We start from the raw sequence: 26,072 nt of genomic DNA, 5'->3' as shown, positions 1-26,072 counted from the left end.
AATTGTTGGGACAAAATCACCCAGATGATAATTTGGTGAGTTTCCACTTTTGTTATCCAGAGTTCTCACTGGTCAAGGAGAAAAACAGTGATTTCCAGAAAAGTTACGTGTGACCTTTTAAGATAAGTGCCATCACATTGCTTGTAAAAACAGACATTGTCATGAGAGAAAGATGAAGACATTTGTGGAACTTCAAAGGCATTTCCCTATGCGATTGCCTTCTATTTGTATTTCTATACATTCAGTAATATGAAGCGGAAGCATAGAGCCTGGGATGAAACCAGAAAACAGACACATCGTAGCAAGGTGAAGAGAAAAAGATCCCTCTGTCACAGAGCACTTTACATTGCCTAATTTCAGCTTAAGGGGTTAGTTAATGCATGGTGTTGCAGAAATTTAATGATATGCTATGGTTCATCTAAGCTTGTCAGTTGGCCCCAAGCTGCAATAATCAACTTTTCAATGTCAGACTCATTTACTCCTCGAAGAATCCTGAAATAGCCATTCTCTCCCCATGACTTTCCCCAGGAGTTGGCAGCAATCTGTAGAAATGAAAAGAAAAAAAAAAATGAGAATCATACTTGAAATTTTTAATCCAGCATGTAAAAAAAAAAACAAAACAGAATTTATAGGTAGCATTGTCTTTGACTTATTATAAATTACAATAATTAAGAAACTAAATGTTTTTTAAATGAGAATAAAACTGTGACATTAACCAGCTTTTAGGTTAATACACATGAACACAGATGCTGGCAATAGCCAGAATTGGAATAATACTCAGTCTTCCAGAGTACAATGGGAACTTATACATGAGGGTTCAAATTGCCATGTCAGATGGCACAGAAGCTGCAGCTATGGTGTTTTGGGATTGACTCAGTGGCTGGCCCTGGAAGGAGAAAGACAAATGGTGTACTATCTTGTGTTTAGGGTGCTTATGTTCAAATGAAGATGACCAACAGAAGCAAGCATCAAGGTGGAAATATGCACAGGATGCTACAGAAGTCGGTGGGGACATGGCCTTCTTGTGGGTGATTCAGAGAAGTTGTGGGCGAAGTGCCACATGACATGCATAATGAGTCCTGAGCAAACATCAGCCAGGGGACAAAAGAGAGAGAAGAGATTCAGGTAAAGGGAAGCAATAAAAGCTTAAGCACCAAAACATGAAACAAGAATTTGTTATAATTAGATCTTAAAACTGAATGTTGGTAGGCTGTGAGGCCAGGTGGGAGGTAGGACATCCACACTGAGAAAATAATGGTGTAAATGACAGCATGCTGTTGATTGCTGCCAGCAGGACCACAAGGTGGAAACATTTTTATTTTGATAACATTATTCTGTCTGGAAAGAGAAGCATGATTGAAGGCTAAGATAACTCCCAAGATTCCTAGCATCTCTGCTTTGAATAGTATCCTAGGGGCTTGTATTCTTGTCTGGTATAATTTCCTCTACTTGGCTGTGATCAGGAGCTGAGAACATGCAATCTCATGTGAATAGTTTATGTTACATGACAAAAAATTGAAGGGATTTTGAAGATGTGATTCAAATCTATAATCAACTGACTATGAATTTATCAAAAAGGAGATTATTCTGCCAAAACCTATCAGGGGAGTCCTGTTAAAGAGGACCTAGAGGTCAGATGTTGTTTTCTAATGACCTCATGGGAAGGAATCTATGAGAATGCTGTGTGGGAGCAAGCAGCAAGGAAGTACACCACCTCTAGGAGCTGAGAGGGCCCCCCGGTTGACAGTCAGCAAGAAAAAGGGAACGTGATTCCACAATCACAATAAATAAATTTGGATAACAACCATGTGAGCTTAGAAGATCTGGTGCTCTAGAAGGAACCCAGCATAGAAAACATTTTGATTGTATCCTTGTAAGACCTGAGCAGAGAGTACCCACCTAAACCCGCCTAAACTGGACGTCTAATCCACAGAATATGAGATAATAAAGGTATGCTGTTTTAAGTTGCCAAATTGTGGAGCTACAATGGAAAATTTATTCAGATGCAGAATTTTATTACTGCATTTTTCTATATCAATTCAGATAATCTGGGTCCCCCTCCCTTCTTTACTCTGATAATGTGAGTATTGATTGATTTTAAGATTTAAATTTTGTAATCCTGTTATAAATCTTCATGATTATGTGAAGTATCATTTTATATACTTCTTGATTATACTATGTTGCTTAGAGTTTTATTTATGTACATGAGAGATCTAGACTGGTAATTTTCCTTTCTTCTATTACCCTGTCAAGTGTTGATATTGGTGTTTTATAAAATGAGCTTGGATTGTTTTTATTTTTCAGTCCCCTAAAAGAGTGTGGGGGAAAGTTGGTTTCATTTGTTCTTTAAATATTTGGAATAATTCACTAGTGAAAATTATTTGAGCCTAGCATTTCTTTGTGAGAATATTTTTAATACAGTCAACTTTTCAAAGACTATCATAACTATTTTGATTTTCTGGTCTCATCTTGTGTGAATTTAGATAAGTTTTGTTTCCCAAGAGTAGTATCTTGAGAAGCATCTATATTGTCAAGCATATTTGATATGATGTTTTCATAAAATCCTCTATTACCTACTCAATATCAACTGAAACTATGCCAATGTTCTCCTCTTTCATTTCTATTCATGTCTTATTCAGAAAATACAATTACAAACAAAATACAATCACATTTGCTTCTGTCCCACCTGTCTGTACACACTGTTTTAAGCTTTGTTTTTGTTTTGCTTTGTTTTCCAACATATTTTCCTCTGTATACTACAATTTAGATTTATTTCAATGAATTTCCTTTAAGATCACTTATTCAGTGTGCCTTTGAAGCAATATATGAGTTCTTAATTTTGGACATTGCATCACAAAGTTAAGACTTCATTTTTTAATACACTAAAATCCTTGCTTTAAATTCTCCACCTTTTCATCCATATTTTAAATATGTGATTTATAATGATGAAAGCTCACATAAAGTACCATCTATTGTTCCTATTATTAGATTTTTTTCCCTTTGGTTATTGCTCACATTTTTCTGTTTCATGTATCTCATCATTTTTAAATGGATGCCAGATATCTTGCCATAATAATTATAGAGACTGATGCTGGGGTTATTTTTCAAAGAAAGGTAGCTCTTTCTTCTCCTAGAGAGATAAGGTGAAGGACTTATCACCTCAGTTTTAGTAAGGAACTAAACGGGCCAGGGCTTTAGAGAAGATTTTGTCAGACTTATTCCATACTTGATTTCAAATGTATGAAGAAAAGCAGCTATCATGAGTTTGCTTCAGCCTTTGTCCATGGAATTCCTTCACAGGTTCTGCAAATGCAACAGAAGATTTTGTTCTGCCTTTCCATCTTCCCTCCTCAATTACTAACACTACTACAGCCTTCTGTAGATATACCACAGGATGGACTCTTTGGGATTCCTCTAAATTCCACTCCATTGAGATGCTCTTTTACCTAGAGGTGTCTCTTGTCCTATTGCAAATCTACTATGTCCAAAATGTCAAAGGCTCCCAGGACAGACAGTTTTCTCCTAAACCACTCTTGTTTCTTAAAAACATGAGCTGGGGAACTTAATTATTTATAGTTTGATATTTAATTTATGGAATTATTAATTTACTTCTACAACATTTTGGTAGTGGAAGGCACCCATTTTTTTTATTATAATTTACTACATTGCAGACCTATTTAGAAGATTTCACATATAATTGTGTAGAAATAAAATATCCATGAAATTCTCATGGTTCTTGTAAAAATCTTAAGTTTCCTGACATGCATAAAGTGTAAATGGTCTAAATATATGGAATATTTGCTTTTACTTCTTCCAGAAATATCTTCACATAGAATGAGAATTAGATCTTTGGCCATTTCTCTAATTAATTGATTTGATCCAAAGGATAGTAAAATTTCTCTTATCTCACCAAGAGAAAAGAATTAAGGACCAGAAAGTGTCCTAAATTAAGGTCCAGGTTGCCAAGAGACAGGAACATTCTCTCTGACCCACAGTATTTACAAATCAAAAGTAATGAAATCTAACTTCTAGAGACAGTATGTGGTATTTATCATAGAAGTTAGGGGGGGGGAAATTTTTAGGATTTTTTTTAGCTTATCTTAATAGAATACATACATACATACATATATATATATATATATATACATATATATACATATATATATATATATATATACAGGAAAAGAGATTGTCTTTTTTCCTGAACATAAATAGAGAAAAATCCTTTGTTTTCTTCCCATACAGAGAAATTCTATTGCGTTTATCACATCACTGCCAGGCTGAGGTTTGGGTGAACAAAGCTGTGACATATGATTGTTGATCTGCTTATATCAATTAACAACTCCTTTCCTTTGCCCCAGTGCCTTGATGCAGGTAGGATACCATCTCAGACCTTTCACAATTCTGAAAAACAGTACAATAGCATTTAAAATTTCGTTTTCGGGCCCTCCCTGATTGGCGCAGCGGGTTAGGACTCAGCACTGCAAGCCAGCCACAGCCACTTCATTGTGAGTTCAATCCCCCTGCCCAGAGGTGACCCACATGGCTCAACAGACATTTCCTGTCTCACCTGCTGCTCCCCTCAGCAGTGTGTTTCTTCAATCTTCCTGTTCTGCTCCCCACTCTATCTCTGGTGAATCCTTTTACTGCTCATGTACCTCTGGCAGGTACCCCAGTACTATATGCATAAATAAATAAATATTTAAAATATATATCGTTCAAATTCCAACTAGTTGGAATATATTCTTACTAAATTTAAATACCTTTTGGATATATAGGCAGTAAGACAAATGCGATACTGGTCCAAGATGACTATACAGTTTACTGGAGAAAAGTCAATCCAGATATTCAACTTAATAAATGTGATAAATATTCATATGGTTTCTATATTGCTATTGTTAGAGAGAAAGGATTCACTGAAGGAACTCCATACAGGTTTTGTGGACTCCATCCCCACTCCAGGCAAAAACCATCAAAACACAGGAAACCATAAATCCCATCATTACCAAAGGGAGGATTGCTAGGACATGCACATGTTACTTAAAGCAGCCAGGTTGGTATAAAACCAGACATGTGGTCTGGGGGTCTCTTGAGGGTCTCTTGCTCTCTTGGTTCTCTTGGCTTTTGGGTCTCTGGCCTCTTGGCTCTTGGTTTGACGCTTGGCTTTTTGTGCAAAGGGGATTTCAGGTCAGTGGAATTGGTAGGCCGCATTTAAAAATTTATCTCTCACTCCCTGAAATATTCATTTCCCCTTCTTTTATTAATAAACCTTTTATTAACCTTTTTGTGTGTGCCCACAGTTGAGTATTATTATAAGTCCCTTTAAGGGCATGGTTAAGGACCCACAATCAGGCAATCCACTTCATATCAGCATTGCTCTGTAACACTATCCTTATACTAAATTATTTAACAGACATAACAGGAATAAATTTTTTCCCTTTGCCCATAAAATTTTAAATTTTCAATGAGTAGTAAGTTCAGAATAATAGTACCTACAACAAACAACAAAAGTAGTTTTGAGGATAGCATGCATGTAAGTTGTGAATATGTAAAAGAGTGTGTGTATGTTGTATTCATGCACATATGTACGTAAATGCATATTAAGTGTGTTTTGTGTGTGTGTGTGTGTGTGAATTTGTATGGGGCTGTACTGGAACTACAGTACAATGATGAGATTGAAGGTGAAAAGTTGACAGAAAGTTTTTATTTGAAATTATATATTTATATTGTCAGTAGCTTAAATAGCTTAAATATATGTTACAAGTGCTACATTAGAGTAACCAAAGAATTTGGTTTTGTCTCTGTTTTATTGTGAAATTGAATCACACTTCAAATTCATGTAATAGAAATACTACACAGAAACTTACCTGCAGGAATTCAAACAACATATCATTTTTCACACATTATAAATTTTAGCTATTAAAAATTAACATTAATGCTCTATACTTTGAGCTTTATTTTAATGAGGAAGATATTAAAATACTTGATTTAAATACAGAGAAACATCATTTTACTGAAAAACATATTTCCATATTTGAGCAGGACAAAAAGAGTGATCCAAGAATAACTCTAATGAGTACAAGTCCTAATAATTAGTTTTATAAGTTATGATACATCCCCATCTTGCACACTAAAATTATAGGATGAATAATGTAACCTAGACTTTATTCTATTTCTGACAAACAAGATAATATGTTTGTGTATGTGTGTGTACAAAAGAATATGGGACAGTTTACGACTGGACACTTGAAATAATGTGCTCCAATCTTCGCCAAACTCTTTTATAACTTTCTATTATTATTTTTTTGGACTAGACATTAGTTCTTTCCCAGTTTAAAAAAAATGTACGGGTTGTAACTCGCAAAAGAAAAATGTATTGCTGAGGTAAACGGATAAAAACAAGTTCTCTGTTTAACATACTTAATTCACGCAGTTCTTACTTAGCATATAATAGTGAATAATTATTTTCTCAGTAAATATATTTACACTTAGGTGGAAATGCAGATATCTAGGCCTAGAAAAATATATATCTTGGATTAAAAAGGAATTGTCTAGAGCAAAAATAATATAAAATGTGATACTGATTGACATATACCAGAGAAATCTAAGCATTACTTTAAATTTAATATACATGATCATAGAACAAGATTTCCTGTTGATTCTTTGTAAATATAAATAATCTCTTTTTTTTTTACAAATTGAAATGAGGAAATGAGAGAAAACTCTTATAATTATATAATTTTAAAGTATATGCTGAAGAAAATACTGGTATTACAAATAATATTACCAACATTACAGTGATTTATTATAACCAAAAAATACAAACAGGGACTAGGGAGGGAGTAGAGCAAGACTGTAGCATATTCACTTCACAGTATAAATTCCAGCAGAAAGATTTACATACCCAAAATTTTTCTTTCTGCCCTCGTGCTCCTCTCAGTGTGCCCCATCTACAAATAACAAAAACAATGGAAATGTTTGATTTGTATCTTGGTAAAATGTGAATTATTGTCAGCTTGTATGTATTTTTCTTTCTTTTTTGCTGACCTTGTTTTACTATGTTTTACCCTACAGAAATGTGTTTTCTTTTTGACTATAGCATTATTCACTTATTCAAAATATAACCATCTATATTCAAATGACTTGAAGTCAAACTCATTGGAAGAAGGAGATAAGGTAGCAGGGGTTAAGGTAAAGGAGATAAAGTTCAGGCTTTAGGGTATTGAAGGGTCCCTCACCTGTTTATGTCCGACACTCTGAAAGTATGCCTGAAGTGGCAGAGACTGAAAATCTCTCAGATAATGATAAAAACCATGTTGTAGTCCCTCCCTGGTGGTGCAGCAGGTTAAAGCAGAGCACTAAGAAGCTAAAGCCACTTCAGTGTGAGTTCAATCCCTGCCCCAGAGGTGACCCACAAGGCACAGAAGACCTCTCCTGTCCCACGCATTGCTCCTCTCAGCAGTGTACTTCGTCAGTCTCTCTGTTCTGCTCCCCACTCTATCTCTGGTGAAGCCTCCTGCTGCCCCTGCCCCTCTGTACTCCAGTTCTGTATGCACAAATAAATAAATCTTAAGAAAAAAAACATGATGTAAATACACATAATAGTTGTTTGTGTAAAATATTCACAGGCATTTATTATCTTATAAAGTGGCTATGCCATCATGTGGAATTTGTCTATAGACTTACATACATGGAAATCAAATCATATATTACAATGGTCTATTTTCACTGTAACATAAAACAGTTCATTAAGAACTCATACCTAAAATATCTCATTTTATCCAATTGACTACCCAATGAAGTAGTCAAGGATATTATTACCATGTTGTATTATGACATAATAAAACATGTTCAAGATCATAGAAGAGAAAATGCCAAAGTAGGACTCTAAATACACCAGCCTTCTTAATATGTTAGATTGCTTCTCATATATATGGACACTACCATTTGCATGCGATTTGACAGTTTGTGATAACAATTCTGTCCACTTATAATCCCATTGAGCCATTCAATGGGATAATATCTCCAGTCACACTTATCAGAGGTCTTTCAAACTATATCATGGCATACCACCACATAATGAACATTACTGGAGGAAGTGCATATATTTTGAACATAAAGACGTTTTTTTAAAGATTTATTTGTTCATACATACAGAGGCACAGGGATGGTGAAAGGATTCACCAGAAACAGACTGGGGAACAGAACAGGCAGAAGGATGAAGTACACTGCTGAGGGGAGCAGCCAGTGGGTCAGGAGAGGTCTGTCATGCCATGTGGGTCACCTCTGGGGCCAGGCATCAAACTTGCACTGAAGCAGCTGCAGTAAGCTTGCAGTGCTGTGTTCTAACCCACTGCACCACCAGGGAGGGCCCTCAGAAAGTTATTTTTAACAGGGTCCAGAGCAGAATGATGGAGCATAGAAGTGTGTAAAGATGGCAGAATTATAGCAAAAACCTGGGGACACCCAAGAAAATATATTAATACATTTGGATACATGGAGATGAAAATGGGGATAAAAAAATTATTTAGGAGAGAGGGAAACACTAGAGAACTTTTTCTGCTGTTTTTTCCTGACTGAGTCCAGGAGTGGTGATTTTACTGACTGCCAACTCTCAGTCTCTGCTGCACACACTAAACTAGAATACTTTTTCATTTATTCTGTGCAGTTCAACATGTGTGTTCAAACTCATTTAATTTTCAAAATTATTAACATTTGTTTTATAATTGCATTTGTAACCTTGTTAAAAAGAGTAAGCTTGTTCTCAAATACCATGATCATTCAAAAAAAATTTACCAATCATAGGAGGTGACCAAAATTTTGAAAGGTTTTTATGTACTTAAAATAACAGATCACATCTGAAACCTAAAGTGACTCATTTTCTACTCACTTTTCATGGCTGTCATAACTTAAAAAAAAAATCTTTATTACTCAAACTTCTTTTCATTTATTCTATTAGTTACTTCAACAATGTACACAAAATCCACAACCAAAATGAAATCAGAGCAAGAATCACTTAACTCAAGATTTTACAGGCAAGAGAGGAAGCCAAATCTAAGATTCTACCACATACAGTATGAATGTATATCAGGTCTTGTTTGCAGCTCTGAAGAGTTTCCTAATTAAGAACTTTCAATCAAGAAAGAGGTATCCAGACATGACCAAGTTTGACCCAGAAGCAAAGCCCTGATGAAAAGGGCAGATTAATTAAAAACATAACTTGTTCCTTGTCACTCAATTCTGTGGCAGCTCAGCTGTCACAATTTTTGCTAAAATCAGAACTGGAGAAGGGGCAAGACAGACTTATTAAACTGAAAGTTATTTTATGAAAACATCCTGTAAAACAAACACTCAAAAAAGTATAATACTAAAAATGAATAAAGATTTTCCTACTTTGTAAAAATCTCTCTAAATTCTACAAGTCTCGTATAATGAATCTAGTTCATGGGAAAAGAAGATGGTATTTGACAGAGGGAATACTCTGAAAACCATAGGAGAAAAATCTCATAAAATAAATACTGCATTTATTATTAAAGTGTTTTAGATACCTCTACCCTCAGAAATATTGAGATACTTAAAGGCCTACAATTATATGAGATTGAAATTAGCAAAATAATGACTACACATAATTCTATTACCAAAAATAAAGATAATTTACTTTAATAGAACATTTCCTTACAGTGGTATAAAGACATTTCATAATGTAGTTATATATTTTTCTCACTCTAGTACTACCAAATTAAAAGTGAAATAAATTGCATACTTTGGAGATGTCTAAGATATATAAACTCTTCCTTTGGTTCAAATGTCTATATTTTTCATATATGCCTATGTATTTTGTTAGCATTATCCAAATAATATTTTCAGTGATATAATAGAGAGGGAGAACTTTTATATCACAAATCTATCAATTTGGGAGTGCTATAAATTTCATTTTTAAGAATCACTAGCGTTTACTATAAATTTAGGATGCATTTTTTTTTATAACTCCAGTCAATTGTAACTCACAAAGTTAGCACTCACATTATTATCAGTATTCTCAAAATAGAAAAACAAGCTAATCAAGTCTTTAGATAAGATGAAAGAGGAAAAGTAAAGTTAGGCCACTAAATCTGCTCATTTTGCAGACCAGAATACTTATGGAAGTAAATTATATATATATATACATATATATTTACACATGTATATGTATATATGTGTGTATACACATATACACACATATATACATATATTTATATTGTGTATATGTATATATGTATGTATACACATATACACACACATGTGTGTTATAATTATACACTATACATCATATATTATATATATTAACTTTTATGCAAAATTCAGATGAAAAGAAATTGTACTTCATTACAGAAGTTATTACACAGCTGTCCAAAGTTACAGCCTCTGTGTCAAAGAACAAGTAAGTCCATCCATCTGAGAATCTAACATTTGCACTGTCACCTTTAGTTATCTTTTCTCCTATGTCTTCTCTAAACAGTTCCTAAGATGGTAATCAAATATCCCATAGAGTTGAAATGGGATGTTGTAGCAAAATAGACACATGGTTTGTTTTCTAAATACACATGTTCTGAAATATCAGAAAAATCACTTTACCCCAGGTTATTTCCCACTGCTACCACAGCAAATTTATGTCATTAAAAGCTATATCTAAACAAAAATAAAAGTTAACTAGTGCAATGGAAGAATGTTCGCATTATTCATTTACAGAAGAGTTTCTCTCCTTTTGGTCTGTGAAATGCATTTTTCCCTAACATATCTGTGTTCTTGAAGTATAGTACAGGACTTGTCTGCTATTGTACTAAAAATCAGAAAATTCAAGAAAATTATTTGAGGACAGGAGGCTCATGACTACATTTATATTTGCTCTAAAAATATTAATCTGGCCCTCCCTGGTGGCACAGTGGGTTAACGCACAGCACTAAGAAGCTAAAGCCACTTCTGCATGAGTTCGATCCCCAGCCCGGAGATGACCACATGGCGGCAGACCTCTTCTGACCTGCCAGCTGCTCCCCTCAGCAGTGTACTTCATCGGTCTGCCTGTTCTGCTTCCCACTCTTGTCTCTGGTGAAGCCTCTCACCACCCCTGCACCTCTGGTCTGTACCCCAGTTCTGTATGTACAAATAAATCTTTAAAAATATATATATAAATCTACACTCTTCTTTCCCTCAATAATACCTCCTCATTTTAAGTTCTATTCATAAATATTTGTTTAGACAAACCAGAACCTGAACTTTCCTCTGCTGGGATTTTTTTTTTTTTTCATCTTGCTAAGTGACACACATGAGGTGGTGTGAGTCCATGCGTCTAAATCACAAGCAGTGTCATAAACTATTGTCACCTCAATCAATGAATGATAAAGAGAGAAAATGAGGTTTTATAATGGGTTGATAAGCTTAGGAACTCTTAATAGTGACCTTTGTTGGGACTCTACTTCATCTGAACTCTACACTGTTCTGAATTTTTTCTACTGCATTGTTAGATGGCTTCAAATATTTATCAAGTCCCACTCCTGTCCTCTCAAAATTAATGAAACATGAGTAAATGAAAGTATTGGGGAAAGAAAATAAAAGACTGAATAGCTCCTAACCCAGATACCACATTCCCTGAGGGTAACTGAACACTAATGGTTACAGATTTTGAGTCAGTTGTTAACCTCTTACTTCAAGCACGTGATCATTTAAGCATCTTCTTCTAGATTCATATTCTAATCTCACTTTTAGGTGGTTCCTGAGATAATATTCTTTCACCTATATTAAGTCTAATGAGATAATAAGTTTTCTTCAGAGTACATCATTATAAATCCATTAAAGAATGAGATAAGATTTTGTATATCTAAGGTTTTGAGTATCTTTATGTAAATGTCTTTTGGAAAGGATGTTATTCCTTTCAAGTAACTGTACTTGACAATACCAGACTTTTTAAAATTTCAATTTAAACTATGTCTACATAGAAAACACAGTGAAACTGGATGTTATTTTACAAAAGATTTTAAAGGAATATGTTTACTTTTCTCTCTTTTGGTTTTAGAAGATTTTGACATTGAGGTCTACACACCTGTGGTAATTAGATTAGAGATGGAGAATATGATACAGTTGAAGGTTTAACTTCCTTAAAGTAGTACTTATGTTACCATACCGTTTACTTGAAGAGAGAGAACAGAAACTCTTGGGTATCTATTCCATTTATCTTTACTATTAGTCAAAAAGTTATTGTTCAGTACAAAGAGAAATATGTGTACTTTTGAGAAGCAGGCAGTCTAATAGGAGTAATGTTGTGAATCAAAATCAAGTATAAAAGTAATTTAAAATTTATAATTGTTAAATCTGTAAAGGTATGTTTTTTTTAAAAAAAATTCTTTTATAGAGAAGAAACAGTCTGCAGAGGGCAAACATTACTCTCTCTCTACAAAGTTGAGTAGGAATACTTGAAAAAGAAATGGGTGTGTAGCATTTTCAGCACAATAAGAAGTGTATATTCACAAGAAGAGCACCATGAAAACCTCATCTCAGTGTTTTCTAAGAGCAGTGCTTGGTCCAATGTCACTGAGTACAGCAACAAGATAAGCTGGAAATAAAGTTAGAAAAGCAGATTTGGTTCACAGCTACCAAAACAGGCATTTGCAAAGTTGATGATAAAGAGTATCCAAACACAAGGTATAATTGATCTAGTTAGTCTGTCAGAAGGATGCCTGTGGCATTAGTGTGAGGGATAAAATACAGAGAGGAGATTGAGTATTATAAGAGGAGTATTATACTTAAAGCAAGAAATAATGAAATTGTAATACACATGAAAAACCCTTAAGGAAAATATTATTTATTCTTTTAATAGTTGCTTTTCCAATTTCTAAAACAGTGACTGTCATGTAAATGACACTAAAAAATAGGTATTTGGGCCCTCCCTGGCAGCACAGTGGGTTAAAGCACAGCACTAAGAAGCTAAAGCCACTTTCAGCATGAGTTCCATCCCCGCCTGCCCCACCCACATGTAACTGCAGACCTCTCCTGACCCGCCCGCTGCTCCCCTCAGCAGTGTACTTCATCACTTGGCCTGTCCTGCTCCTCACTCTTGTTTCTGGTGAATCCTCTCACTGCCCCTGCACCTCTGGCCTGTACCCCAGTTCTGTAATGCATAAATAAATCTTTTTTTAATTAAAAAAAATAGATATTTGTTGACTTAGTAACTTCAAGAGGAAGTGGCAGTGAGAATGAAGAGAAGGGCAGACATCAGAGAGTTATTTTGTAGATAAAAGCGACAGAATCTGTTGGCTAATTTATATACAAAAGAGGAGAAGAAAGAGTCAAGGTTAACTCCCACATTCCAAGGCTGAATGACTAGTGTATGAAGTGGGGTGTGCCAGGAGGTGCTCTTCACATTGCACAGAGATGTCTTCTTGGTGAGCAGGTTGATTTATCATCACCTAAGAGTATAATTACAGAAGTGCTGCATCTTTTGAGATCCCTTTATTGATGGTGATTCTGAATATTAACCTCTAAATTTATGGCTTTTCAGAGTTTCTGACAGGTAAAACAGTGTAAGAACCAAGGAAAACCAATTATTTAGAGAAACTGTAAGTCTGTAGTGTGAGCGTTCTTCTGTCGTGAGAATAATTATTTTCTAACTGATGTCAAGATTGTATTTGCTTAGTTTCTTTAAGTATATCTCATAACCATCTAAGAATCTGAAGGTGCAAGAATAAAAATGTATTTCATACTAATGGTAGGTTCACTACACTGTAGCAGAATTATCTAGACTAAAATGTTACAATGCTTCTGGTGACTTGTTACCTCTGCAGTCCCAGCGTGTGCCCAATAGACAGACAACAGGGATTCAGACCTGTTTTCTTGGCAGACCAATTCTGAATTAGTAAATACAGATCCAGACAGATAAAGCAACAGCAAAGTTTCTAAACACTAGACATGTGAAGAAATCTTATGAGTACAGCCTACTTGCACAGGAAATTTTGGAGGACAACAGGGAACAAATACATAAGAAAGCCTGATAGGGAACTCCAACTCTTCTTATTAAGGAAATGAAAATCAGATAGGATACAAGTATGAAGAAGTCTCCAGATGAGCCTCAAGTCAATAACAATGATACAACTTCTCTGGATATAGAAGTTTGCTTTAAAAGATGTGAAGACTACATATAGACTCTAAGCTCCCCTTAGACAAAATATTGAGAAATACCAAATACCATATTTTTCAAATACCAAATTTGATTTTTTGTAATGCCATATTAAAAATGGTATTCAAATAAATATATAAAGGCTTTTGTAGCATTATAAATATTCTACCAGAGATGTTTAGTAACTTCATTCAAAAACATACTCTTGCATACTGAGTGTGGCAGTGTTGAATATGATAGAGAGCTATCAGAAAGTTCTAATTAATACTAATAAAAATGAATAAAAAGAAATGCCATGGGAGGAAAAAGAAGCCAAATTGCCATCCAGTCTTCTTTTTCTATTTAAATGAAATGTAAATCAAATCAAAAGTAACCTAAGGTCGGTTACTTTTATTGATCTATTCTGCCAAGAAGGCACAATTTTTATCACAGATGATAGAAGAAAAAAAGTGAGATATATGAAAGTTTATTTTTTTACATAAAAGGAGCCCAAATGATTATGTGTTCCCAATTTTATTAATCAACAACCAACCAACCCTATTTGTTGAGTCTCTACCATATAATTTACCCTACCCTACCCTTGACAAGATTGTGCTCAGTTCTTGCTCTGGTCAGAAATTTCTGCTGCAAAAGTGAAGCAGTATCTCTTTGCATTTACTTTGCCTACAGAATACATACTGCTATGTGAAATGTGCCGAGGAGTGTAAGGCCAACTCATCAATAACAATTATCCATCATCATCAATAATAATTAACTAGGATGATAGTTTTTGAGCTATAGTGTGATAACAAACTTCAGTCCTTTGAAGTTAGAAACAGAAATGACTTTCTATCTTCTCATAAAATTTTAGAACTCAAAGGAGACTAAGAGGTGATAGTATGCTACAGGGATTGGCCAACTATGATTCCTGGGCTAAATCTGACTGATTGCCTATTTTTGTAAATAGTTTTATGGGACAGTCATGTTCATTAATTTACATATTACCTATGTCTGCTAATGGCAGAGTTGAGTGATCAAGACCATGTGGCTCATCAAATTAATCTGCCTCTAATCCAATTTCTTTGCTTTATAGGTAAGGCAACAGAGGCCCAAATAGGTTAACTAACATGTCACACTAGTATGATTAAGTGGCTAACTTGGCACTAATGTCTAAGAAACAATATAAAGTAAGGTGAGAAGGAAGAATTGAGTGGAATCATTTCCACCTGTGATGAGGGAAGGCATGATAGGCCTTGAATAATTTATAGGTGATGCTAAGTAAAAATAAGGAGAGAGCATGTTATCATACCAGGAACAACCCTTATATATTCATAGAAAAATCATAAAAGTTTCGGATGGAAGGCAGCCACAGGAAGATAAAGCTGATGATGGTGAATAAGATGGACAAAAATAGAAATGTGGGGTTGAAGACAAGAAGAACAGTTGGTCATTATCACAATATTCCAATCAGGGTTGCATTCATCACATCTCAACATCTCATGAGTATCCAGAAGCATAATGAATGTAATTATTACAATGATGTGAACAGAAAAGACTAAGATTTAATGTATTTATTTTGGGGGTCAAAATAAACCAAAGTTGTCACTTACTAGCATAAGTAGTATTCATTCTTCATATGAAATATTCATTTTTCTGCAACTGTTCCTTTTTTATTGTAACATAGGCTTGGCCTGTCTTTTTGCACTTATTAAGCTATAGTTGTGCCTTAAACAATGTGGGGATAAAAGCTTGATCTCCACAAAATAAAAAAACCTCAGTGTAACTTTTGACTGCTCTGAAATTTAACTATTAATAGCCTGTTATTCACTGGATACTTGTCTGAAAACACAGTCAAGTACTGGAAGCTTACTATATCATATGTAGTACATACTGAATTCTTATAAGGCTACAGAACATATTAAGAAAATCATAAAGGAGAAAATACATAAATATTCAGTACTGTATTTATAGATAGTAAAAAAATATTTCATTGGTTTTTAAGATGAAATATCTGTCAGTATCTACATCAACACTTAGATGATATAAAACATTGCGAATGTTGTACATATTACTTTACTAACACTAAACACCAAAGATGAAAAAATACTGTGAAAAGGATATTTACTTTGAAGTATTCATGTACAGTGCATATAGTGATAATTGATATATACCGAACTTGACATTTATTGAAAAAATTCACATGTAAGTGGACCCATGCAAATGTGAGTTGTACTCAGTAATACCCTACATGTTTTGCATAGAGAAGACATTTAGTGTTTCCACGGCAACCTATAACTTTTAATGTAATCTCCATTTCTCTCATATGAATTACCATTTTTCATATTGCTGGAGTACAAGGCAAAAATCTTTATCCTAGGATCTGAAATAGGAAGCTTGAATGTTTTCTAAAAATGTACCATGAAATGCTCTCATTCAAGGCATAAGCAATCTTACTAAGATTCACAGATTCACTTCCTACTCTTGATGTCTCCCACCACCCACCACACATCTCTGGGAATTCATCAGCATGTACTTCGCCAAGCCTCCACATGAATTCTATCCTATTTGGAGCACTGAGGTCAACACCAGTATAATTTAGATTATAAAATAAAACCTCTGAAGAGAACTTAAGTTAAATATGACTATAAAGAAGTACAAGAGTATATAATATTATAGTTAAGTACTGATGAATGCCACTAAGATGAATTAGAGTCAGCTCCAAATTATAATTTTTAAATATAATTCTGAAAATCTATTCACAAAATAAAAAGAAAGTTTAAGTATACATTTTTAAAGTAACATTTAGGTAGCAAACATATATCCTTTAATCCACACAAGACTAGTAGGAAACTGTTTCCCAATGAAAAAGATGAGAAAACAGAGACACAAACATTAAAATTTCCTGCCTGATATCACGTAGGGAGAAGGACAGGACTATCATTTGAACTAAGCCTGACTTCCAAACCCAGTTTCTTTATGCTCTACATAATTGCCTCAATAATCAAGATTAGCCTTGCATCATTGTATATTTGAGTGTGCATATATACACATACAAATGTATGTACATATAGGTTCCATAAGCCATATTTTTTATGAACATCAAGAGTTTTCTAAAAATTCTTTTTAAAGCAACATTCCCATCATGTCTTCACCTAAATCAAAATAAAGTGTTCCCCTTTTGCTACAGTTGTTTTGTTTCACAAAAGGCCAGTTTGCAGCAATATCAGTTATAAAGTAGAATGGACCTGGTCAGTATCTGAGATGACAAATCAATGAAAGACCAATGTCAAACAAGAGAAACAAATGGAACACAAACTATCCTGTCAATTTGATTCAGTACTGACAGACAGGGGAGCATGATTCAATCAGCTCTGAAAATAGCAGAAAAATAAAGGCCATTTATCAGTTTCACTGTACATAGGTGTCTCTCCACCTCCAGTCTTCTGTGAGCTCAGCTCAAAGGATCCTGAGTCTGTAGAACCTCCCAGTGATTGATAGCTTTCCATCACCATACCAGATCTGCTGCTCTTATTTTACTCATTGACGCTCTCCATATTATTTACCTGAGTATTCTCAGTTGCCAAGGTACCTAACATACCACCACTGTTCAATAAATTTTAGGCTGAGGATCAGCTTGAAAGGTCTCTATATAAATTTAATAATTGTAATTTTTCACTTTCTAATATGGCTCACATATTTCGGGAAGTGAGTCACTATAGTAGCCAAATAATTCTCTTAGCTTTCATATAATTTTAACTAGTAAGGTTTTTGCCCATCAAATTTAATACACACATAAAAATGGTAAGAGCCTGGTAAAGTCACATTAGAGAAATCAAATTTGACAGCATTTAAGGTGGAGACCAAAAAGTCCTAGTGTGGTTTGCATCGGCAACTATAGCAGATACAGCTACAAAGATTCAGCAGGAAGAATCAGCTACCATTTATTCTTTCTTTTCCTGAAGACGTCAGTATTGCCATGTCCATTTTTCAGTTTCCTGTTTTATCTGAACTTTAGATCTTTCACATTGTTAACCTCTCCTGCCTTTGTAGAACTCCCCCTCACTCAGATCTGTGTGACTCCCTGTTGGACCTCTTCTCCTGTTTTCCTAGCCTCTCCTTCTTTATTTGAACTTTAAATGTTGGGGTGCTTCAGGTTTGGGTCTATAGCCCTCCTTTCACTTCCTTATCTTTGGTTACTATCTAAGTGCTGATCACCTTGAAATCATTTTTCTTTGGACTTACAACACAGACACACACAATTACTTCTTTGACACTTCTAACTGGTTATCTCCAAAAATCTGAAACACAATATATCTATATTAAACACTTGGTTGTCTTTTTACCTCCATCTGCTCCTCTTCTATTAGTCTCCATATCAGTAAATAGAGTATCTATGTTATTCATGGGAGATATTTGGGATTTAGCATTCACACCTTCCTCTTCAACTGTCATCCCTTCCACAAATTAAGCCCTATCAATTCAACAAAAATACACATTTATTCTCTTATTCATTCTCAAAACTACCAACCAACTACAAGTGTTGTTATTTCTTGATCATCACTTCTGATATTACTTTAGTTATTTTCGCCTATTCCATCTTCAACACTATAGTTTGACTTTCCAAGCATGATATAGTGATTTTTAAAAAAAAATAAATACAAAAGATGTAATTTTACTCTTGAAAATAACTTCCCTAAAACTTGAGAAGTTTAAAACTTAGAATAACTGACAAAGTTCTGCAGGCTTTGTCTGACATCTACTTCATCATTTGCCCTTTAGTCACATTATCCAACAGTCTGTCCTAAAGTCCTCCTAGTAAGTTCCAAAAACCTCTCCGTGACCAAGAAGAGATAGTGGAGCAACATCTGTGACAACATAGTATTTAAAGGAAATACAAAATACTTATCTGTGGAACAGGATTCATATAGTAGTGACAAATGCTGACAGCTCTTAGCATCACATCACAGGTCAATGCAGTAAAACTTGAGTAGATGTGTAACTATAGCAAGAAATGGAGCTAGGTGTTGTATATACATCAATATGAAATTTAATTCAGGATACATACTAGAGATTGTACAAGACCAGGGAGACAGTGACTGAGGCTAAGAATGATTTACAACACTATTTATTGGCAACCACAAAGTCTGAATAGGTTTCTTCTTGTTCTTGAAGGAAGAGAGAGACACTTGACAGAAAATGAATTTATATATGTGTGTGTGTGTGTATATATATATATATATATCAAGAGAGAGAAAGCAAAATCCTAAGATACTGACCCTGTGCTCTTGGATAAGACCTAACCCCTGGAAATTATTTATTTTAAGGCCACGAGGAACCCTGATTCTGAATTTGCCTTCTTAATGGATTGAAAGAAAACTTGGTTTTCAAACTTGAGGACATGAGTAGAAACTGTAAGACATATGGTAATAATACAGTGCAAGTTATTATAAACAAATTGAAAGGAAATCTAATGAGACAAAGTAAAGTTCTAATAGAAGATTTCATACCTGCACAGAAGGTTACTATTAATCAAAATTGTCCTTTTGGAAACTAAAAGATAGGGCTCATTTGATAATATTCCACAATGCTCCATAGTACCATGAAATACGATTGAGAAGTCTGGTAACTTATGTTGTTTTCTTTGGAAACTATTTTCTGTCAATGTTCTTGACATTTATTACTCTTCTATTTTATATAAAATCTATGGGTACAGATTATTTCTTAAGATTAATACTTTTCTGTGTTAAATTAAAAAATACTTTTAACACTGTCAGATATTGGTAACTCTCAGTTTATTCTTTCACTTACTCATTTACTTATCACCTTTTGCCTCCACCAAACTATCTGTGCCCATATCTGTTCTTCCTCCCTCCAGTCTCTCCTTCTTTGCATTTCAATTATGTAAATATTATGTCAGTTTTGGAGAGAAGCCCCTTGTCAGATGTATAGTTTGCAAATATTTTTGCTTATTCTGTAAGTTGCTTTTTTGTTTTTTTGTGATGGTTTCTTTTGAAGTACAAAAGATTTTAAGTTAATAGAGTCCTACTTATTTATTTTTGCTTTTGTTTCTCTTGCTGTTTGGGACTGTATTCCCAAGTATAACTTTGTGGGATATATCCTCTAGTATTTACCCTGATTTCCTATCAGATATTTTATGGTTTGGTTCTTATAACTAAGTCTTTAATTCATCTTGAATGAATAGCAATTTATCATGTTAAGTGTATCCATTTACTTAATTTTGATAACAGTTAGCTTTTTTAACAAAATTCATTCTGTTTGCTAATTGCACAGGTTTATCTTTAATATATTTATTAATTTAATTATTAATATCAAATTAACTCAAAATTTAATTATCATAGAACACAGTATATGAATTTCTTAAATGTTGGGTGTTTGAATAATTTTAAATTCTTTTTAATCCGATTAATCCGATTTTCAGTTTCTCAGGTAAGTCACCAATAGATAGTGTTTATATATATATGTATATATATATATATACATATATATATAAACACAATCATTTTTTTTTAAGATTTATTTATTTGTGCATACAGAACTGGGGTACAGGCCAGAGGTGCAGGGGCAGTGAGACTGGTGCAGAGAGACTTCACCAGAGACAGAGTGGGGAGCAGAACAGGCAGATGGACGAAGTACACTGCTGAGGGGAGCAGCGGGCGGGTCAGGAGAGGTCTGCCATGCCATTTGGTCACTTCCGGGGCAGGCGGGAATCCAACTCATGCGCAAGTGGCTTTAGCTTCTCAGTGCTGTGCTTTAACCCGCTGTGCCGCCAGGGAGGGCCGTAACACTATCATTTTTAAAGAATAGCATTTTTAAAAAGTAAATTTTATGTTCCCAATAACCAATAATATTGCTATTATTATAATGCTAACTATTCCAAATGTCTTAATAAAATCCAGGTTGATATTTTCAAAGTCAATGTATTTTATTTTATAAAATTATCATAAACTGTTACAAATTCTAAAAATAATAACACACTTTTTACTAGCTCCCTTTAAAAGTTATGTGGTAAGGCCCTCCGTGGTGGCGCAGCAGGTTAAAGCACAGCACTAAGAAGCTTAAGCCACCTCTGCATGAGTTTGATTCCCGCCTGCCCCGGAGGTGACCACGTGGTGTGGCAGACCTCTCCTGACCCGCCCACTGCTCCCCTCAGCAGTGTACTTCCTCGATCTGCCTGTTCTGCTCCCCACTCTGTCTCTGGTGAATCCTCTCACCCTCCGCATCTCTGGCCTGTACCCTAGTTCTATATGAATAAATAAATAAATCTTTAAAAAAAAAAAAGTTATGTGGTAAAACTTAAAATTTTCACAAATCACATGTATTGGTGTATAAAGTCCTTGAGCACTCACAACAGAATTCTAGAAATCTAAATAGTATTACTTGTAAGAAGACCATTGACAGAAAATAACAGATGTATTAAAAAACCATTGGCTCATCCCAACATGCATTACATCTTTCTAATAAATTTTTAAAATTCACTATGATCAAAACTTTTAGAAAAGCAAGATTAGGAGGGTCCTTCCTGAAAATTTTAAAGATGATCTATCTTGGTTCAAGAACCAAAAAAGAAGTACATATTAAACATTGGATGCATTAATCTTAAAGCAGACAAAGAACAAACCATCCTCTATCACAATGAATTCTACAAGTTCTGGACAATTTAATTAGAATAAAATAAGCTTTCTCTTCTATTGATACAATAGAATTCAGTTTTTGTATGTATAAATATATCAAGGGTAATTTCATTTTCAAATTCACTATTTTCTTCCATTATTTAATGTCATCTCTATTCCCCACACAAAATTCTTTTTTTCTATTCCAAGAGTGTTACTATTTACAGAAATACAAATTGAGAGAAATTAAGGAGGTGCAATTATATTAAATGACCTGTTTGCAAATGCTATTACAGTATTACATATGTAATATGTAATACATATTACAGTAATTTTTGAATTTGTGGTCTATTTTACAAACCATAAACAGCAAAATGTTAAAGAATGTTAAAACCTACTATATTACCTTTGTGATCATAAAATAATATCATTTTAAAGTACACATCTGAATATATTTTATATATAACATGTATTTACATATAGCTTTAAATGTAAATATGTAGTGAAAATATTTTACAAGCCTTCAAAAAATTTAAAGTTATCCAGATTTCCTCCAAGAAAATTAAGGAATGGTGCTTAATTCTTTTATCTATCAAAAAAGCTCCTCCAATTATACTTCTGACAATAAAATATATCTTGTTTACAAACTTTTCTGTAAATCTGTACTAGTGAGGTATAATAGCTCACTGTTAAGTCTTTGTGGAACTGTAAGTATTCTAAGGACCTGAAAAGTATCACTGAAACTAAAATTTCCTACTAAGTTCTTCCAAACATTAGATGATATCAAATCACAGAAAGCAATTTTGTATTCCATTTTTGGCAAAATTCATTCTGAATTCAACAGCTCATAGCATTGTGGCTTTGCCTAATAAATTGTGAAATAAAACTGCACATGATTATATCTACATTTTAATCTTCAAAAGTATTAGTAAAGAAACTGATTGAGTTACTGAGAATTATTCAGGTGGTATCACTTGCTTATTATGACCATGATGATTTTATTTTCTACATAGTCAATTCAATTTTCTCAGGTCAGAAGTTCAGCTTTTATTTACAAGAAAGGGATCTGAATAACATTTATTATCTGAGAATGTCATGTAAAAACAATCTATTATAAAATATCATAGATTGGGGGAATATGGTCAATTTTAAAAGTTGTTCAACACTTTAAATAAGTAGCAACCAATTGATTCTTATTGTTTTTATTTTATTACTACTAATAATTGACATTTATTTAATGCTCCCATATCTGTCTGCATGATTTCATTTATTTCTAACAAACACCCTTTTTTCCTAAGCTTACAAACCCTAAACACAGCTAAATAAATGGCAGGAAAAAGTTCTTGATATACAGTAGATATGTCTGGCTTCAACACAATACATTTAACACTGTTATATCTGAGTCTTATTAAACAATATTACTAGTAAGTGACTTAAATTGAGTTTGGTACTACAATAGTTGTAATCGCTATAAAATCTCTATCACTATGTCCGCTTCTTCTATAGAAGTTTATTGCAAAGACAAAGTTCATGATCCTTTAAATATCTTAGATAAAATATTTAAAATGAAAAAAATTATCAAATTATCATTTTAATAATGGCTTTGTTGTAAATATTATTTACTACTTAAACATCTTAACAAGTAACAAAAGTGAAATAGCCAAATAGCTTCCTCTTTGAGAGAAAAGTAAATGCATGGTATTAAATGGCCTTTAAAAAGCTAAGCAAATGGTCTTTAAAATTATGTGGTCCAGCTTAAGTTTCTGTGAGGCTTTTTAAAATCTCATTGGGAAAAATAACTGGAATAAATACTTTAAATAATGGGAGCAATGAAACAATCTGAACACCACTTGGTACTAAAGGGGTTTGAGTTGAATAATGGATGGTGAGCATTCTGAATAGGATATCCCAGAATCAAATCATAATTTATGTAAGAATTTAATAAGTAATAAAAATTCATTATAAAGCATAAGGAAAGTGTGGATTAGTCACTGTGTAGGCTTTGTGCTTTTAGTTCAAATTCTGACGGGAAAAAAATAGATATTCAGCCACATCACTCACCCAGATTTTTTCCAGTTAGATTTTTTACTTAACTACTTTAAAAAGATACAATTTTGAAAATTAAGATAAACGTACTGTCCAGGCTCCAAAACATCAAAAATAAATTCACAAAAGTCAATGATAAATGGGGACTGAGTCAATATTATAAAACGGTTAATGCTTTCAATGTATTATGAAGTCATGCACACCAAGACATTTAAAAACTAAGGCTCTTCTTTTTCTAGAAGAGTTTACTTAGATGCTGCTGTATGCCTTGTAAATTAATATAAAGATGATGGAAGAATGTGAAGTAAACTTACAGAGAGTGAAATAATCAGGGCCAGGTTAGACTCCATAATAAGCAAGAACTACATCACTCAATAGTACTAGAAATGATTTAAATTCTTAGAATCACTACTATTTACTATACACACACACACACATATAATATATATATTAATTACTATCCATCATTTGTCTTACTTCCTTTATTCATGCTGTCATAAATGGCATGAGATCATGTGTGTGTGTGTGTGTGTGTGTGTGTGTGTAAAGATAAAAATGAAAAGGATACTTTAAACATTTAAATCTGAAGCCTTTTTATTCTGCTTTAAGCAAGTATCCTTTGCTAGATAAAAAGATGATCGATGATTAGATAGATGATAGGTATAGGTAGGTAGATAGATATAGATAGGGAGATATTAGATAGATATGATAGGTGAAAGAGATCAAAGGCTATCACAAGTCAATAATCAGTGTCACAACATAATTAGGCACTAACAGAAATGCATGGCTTTCAGTGTAACACTGTATTTTTATGCATAAAGTTTGCTTCCTTATCATTACATGATTACTTTTTTCTCATAAAGATAAATAGGTATGTCTAACAGGAGAAAGAAACCATAAAATCATATTATCATTGAAATTAGAATTATTACAGACTTTAGTTCAAGGATCTTCCTACTTTCTGCAAATCCATCATTCCTCTTTCATTGCTCTTATTAAGGTTTCTGCCATTTTAGTAATAAAGAAATATTCATATCCTAAACCCCTTGTTTTTTCTGTTTCTTCATGCACTCATGGAAAATCATCAGGAATGAACGAATGCAACTATTTCTCTTCCTATATACCCAACTGACTGATGACAAATGCAGAAAGTACCCACAAGAGGGCAAAATGGTACCACTGCCAATACATGGCATTCTTTGTTTATCTGGCAACTCACCATCCTCAAATTCTAGATAACTATTGCAAGCCATTTTAATTCTCCTCAAATGTCTGATAATGCATCCCTCCCACTGCTTCTTTCCTCTATAGATAGCGCTACCTTCTACTTTCTGGAGATTTTTTATTAAATCAAATGGATAGGAATCTTTCTTAACTCACCATTCCCTTACATGCTAGAACAGTGGTGGCACTATCCTCTCTGCCTCTAGCAACTTTTTTTTCAAATTATGTTATGTTATTGAGATAAAGAGGATTTATACCACCCTATCTGCTTTTTAGTTTATAGGTTTAGACCTTTACAGGTGTATGTTTTCACACTAACCCTTCTACCTGTGTCCCAATAATCCTCCAGCAAGTTTCACTGGGTTCCCACTCACTGTCTCCCACTCTTACCTTCCTTCTCTGGTTGCCTCAGTTTTGTAGTCAGATGTCAGTGGTTTACTACTGGTTTGTCTTTTAACAGAACTTTTATTTTGTCCCTCTGTATTTCACGTATGTGTGAAAATATTCAGTATTTGCATTACTTCCTCTATTCATGTTGTCATAAATGGCTCATTCCTTATACTTAGGCTATTTCCACAACTAAGTTATTATAAGGCTGCAATGAATACAGGTGGGTGTCCTTCAAATTAGTGTTTTTGTGTTCATCAGGTCGATAGAAGCCTGGGAGTGGAGCTGCTGATTCACATGATAGGTAAATTTTTAATCTATTGGGGAACTTCCAAACTGTTTCCCACAGGATTCAATCAGTCTACAACACCACAAACAGAGTACAACTGTTCCTTTTTATCCACATTTTCACCAACCATGTTGTTTCTGGTCTTCTTGATATGTGCCATTCTCAAGGGTATAGATGACATCTCATTGTTATTTTGATTTGCATTTTCCTGATAAGTGATATATTTTTTCAAGTTTCTGTTTGCCATCTGTTTATCTGTGCATCTTCTTCAAAGAAGTATCTATTTAGTTCTTCTACTCATTTATTTGTTCTTCCCACCCCAATTTTTATATTGTTCCCCTATCCTCCCCCATAGAATGTCCTGGATTCT

The 26,072-nt window shown here is 33.9% G+C and overlaps 1 protein-coding gene across 1 annotated transcript in view; it reads right to left on the bottom strand.

The window, feature by feature from the left end:
• Positions 1–241: 241 nt before the first annotated feature.
• TINAG (tubulointerstitial nephritis antigen) overlaps positions 242–26,072 on the bottom strand; it is a 70,600-nt gene continuing 44,769 nt past the window's right edge. Inside the window, exons 10-11 of the mRNA XM_004673581.2 lie at positions 6,905–6,950; positions 242–542 (exon numbers count right to left, since the gene is read on the bottom strand). Coding sequence (XP_004673638.1) covers positions 408–542; positions 6,905–6,950 — 181 coding nt within the window. The 3' untranslated portion in view covers positions 242–407. The remainder of the gene's footprint in view (positions 543–6,904; positions 6,951–26,072) is intronic.

This window comes from Condylura cristata, unplaced genomic scaffold (genome assembly GCF_000260355.1).
Source record: "Condylura cristata isolate star-nosed mole 26May11 unplaced genomic scaffold, ConCri1.0 scaffold00001, whole genome shotgun sequence".
In the NCBI taxonomy this organism is placed as follows: domain Eukaryota; kingdom Metazoa; phylum Chordata; class Mammalia; order Eulipotyphla; family Talpidae; genus Condylura; species Condylura cristata.
This window is presented reverse-complemented; position numbering and strand designations above follow the sequence as displayed.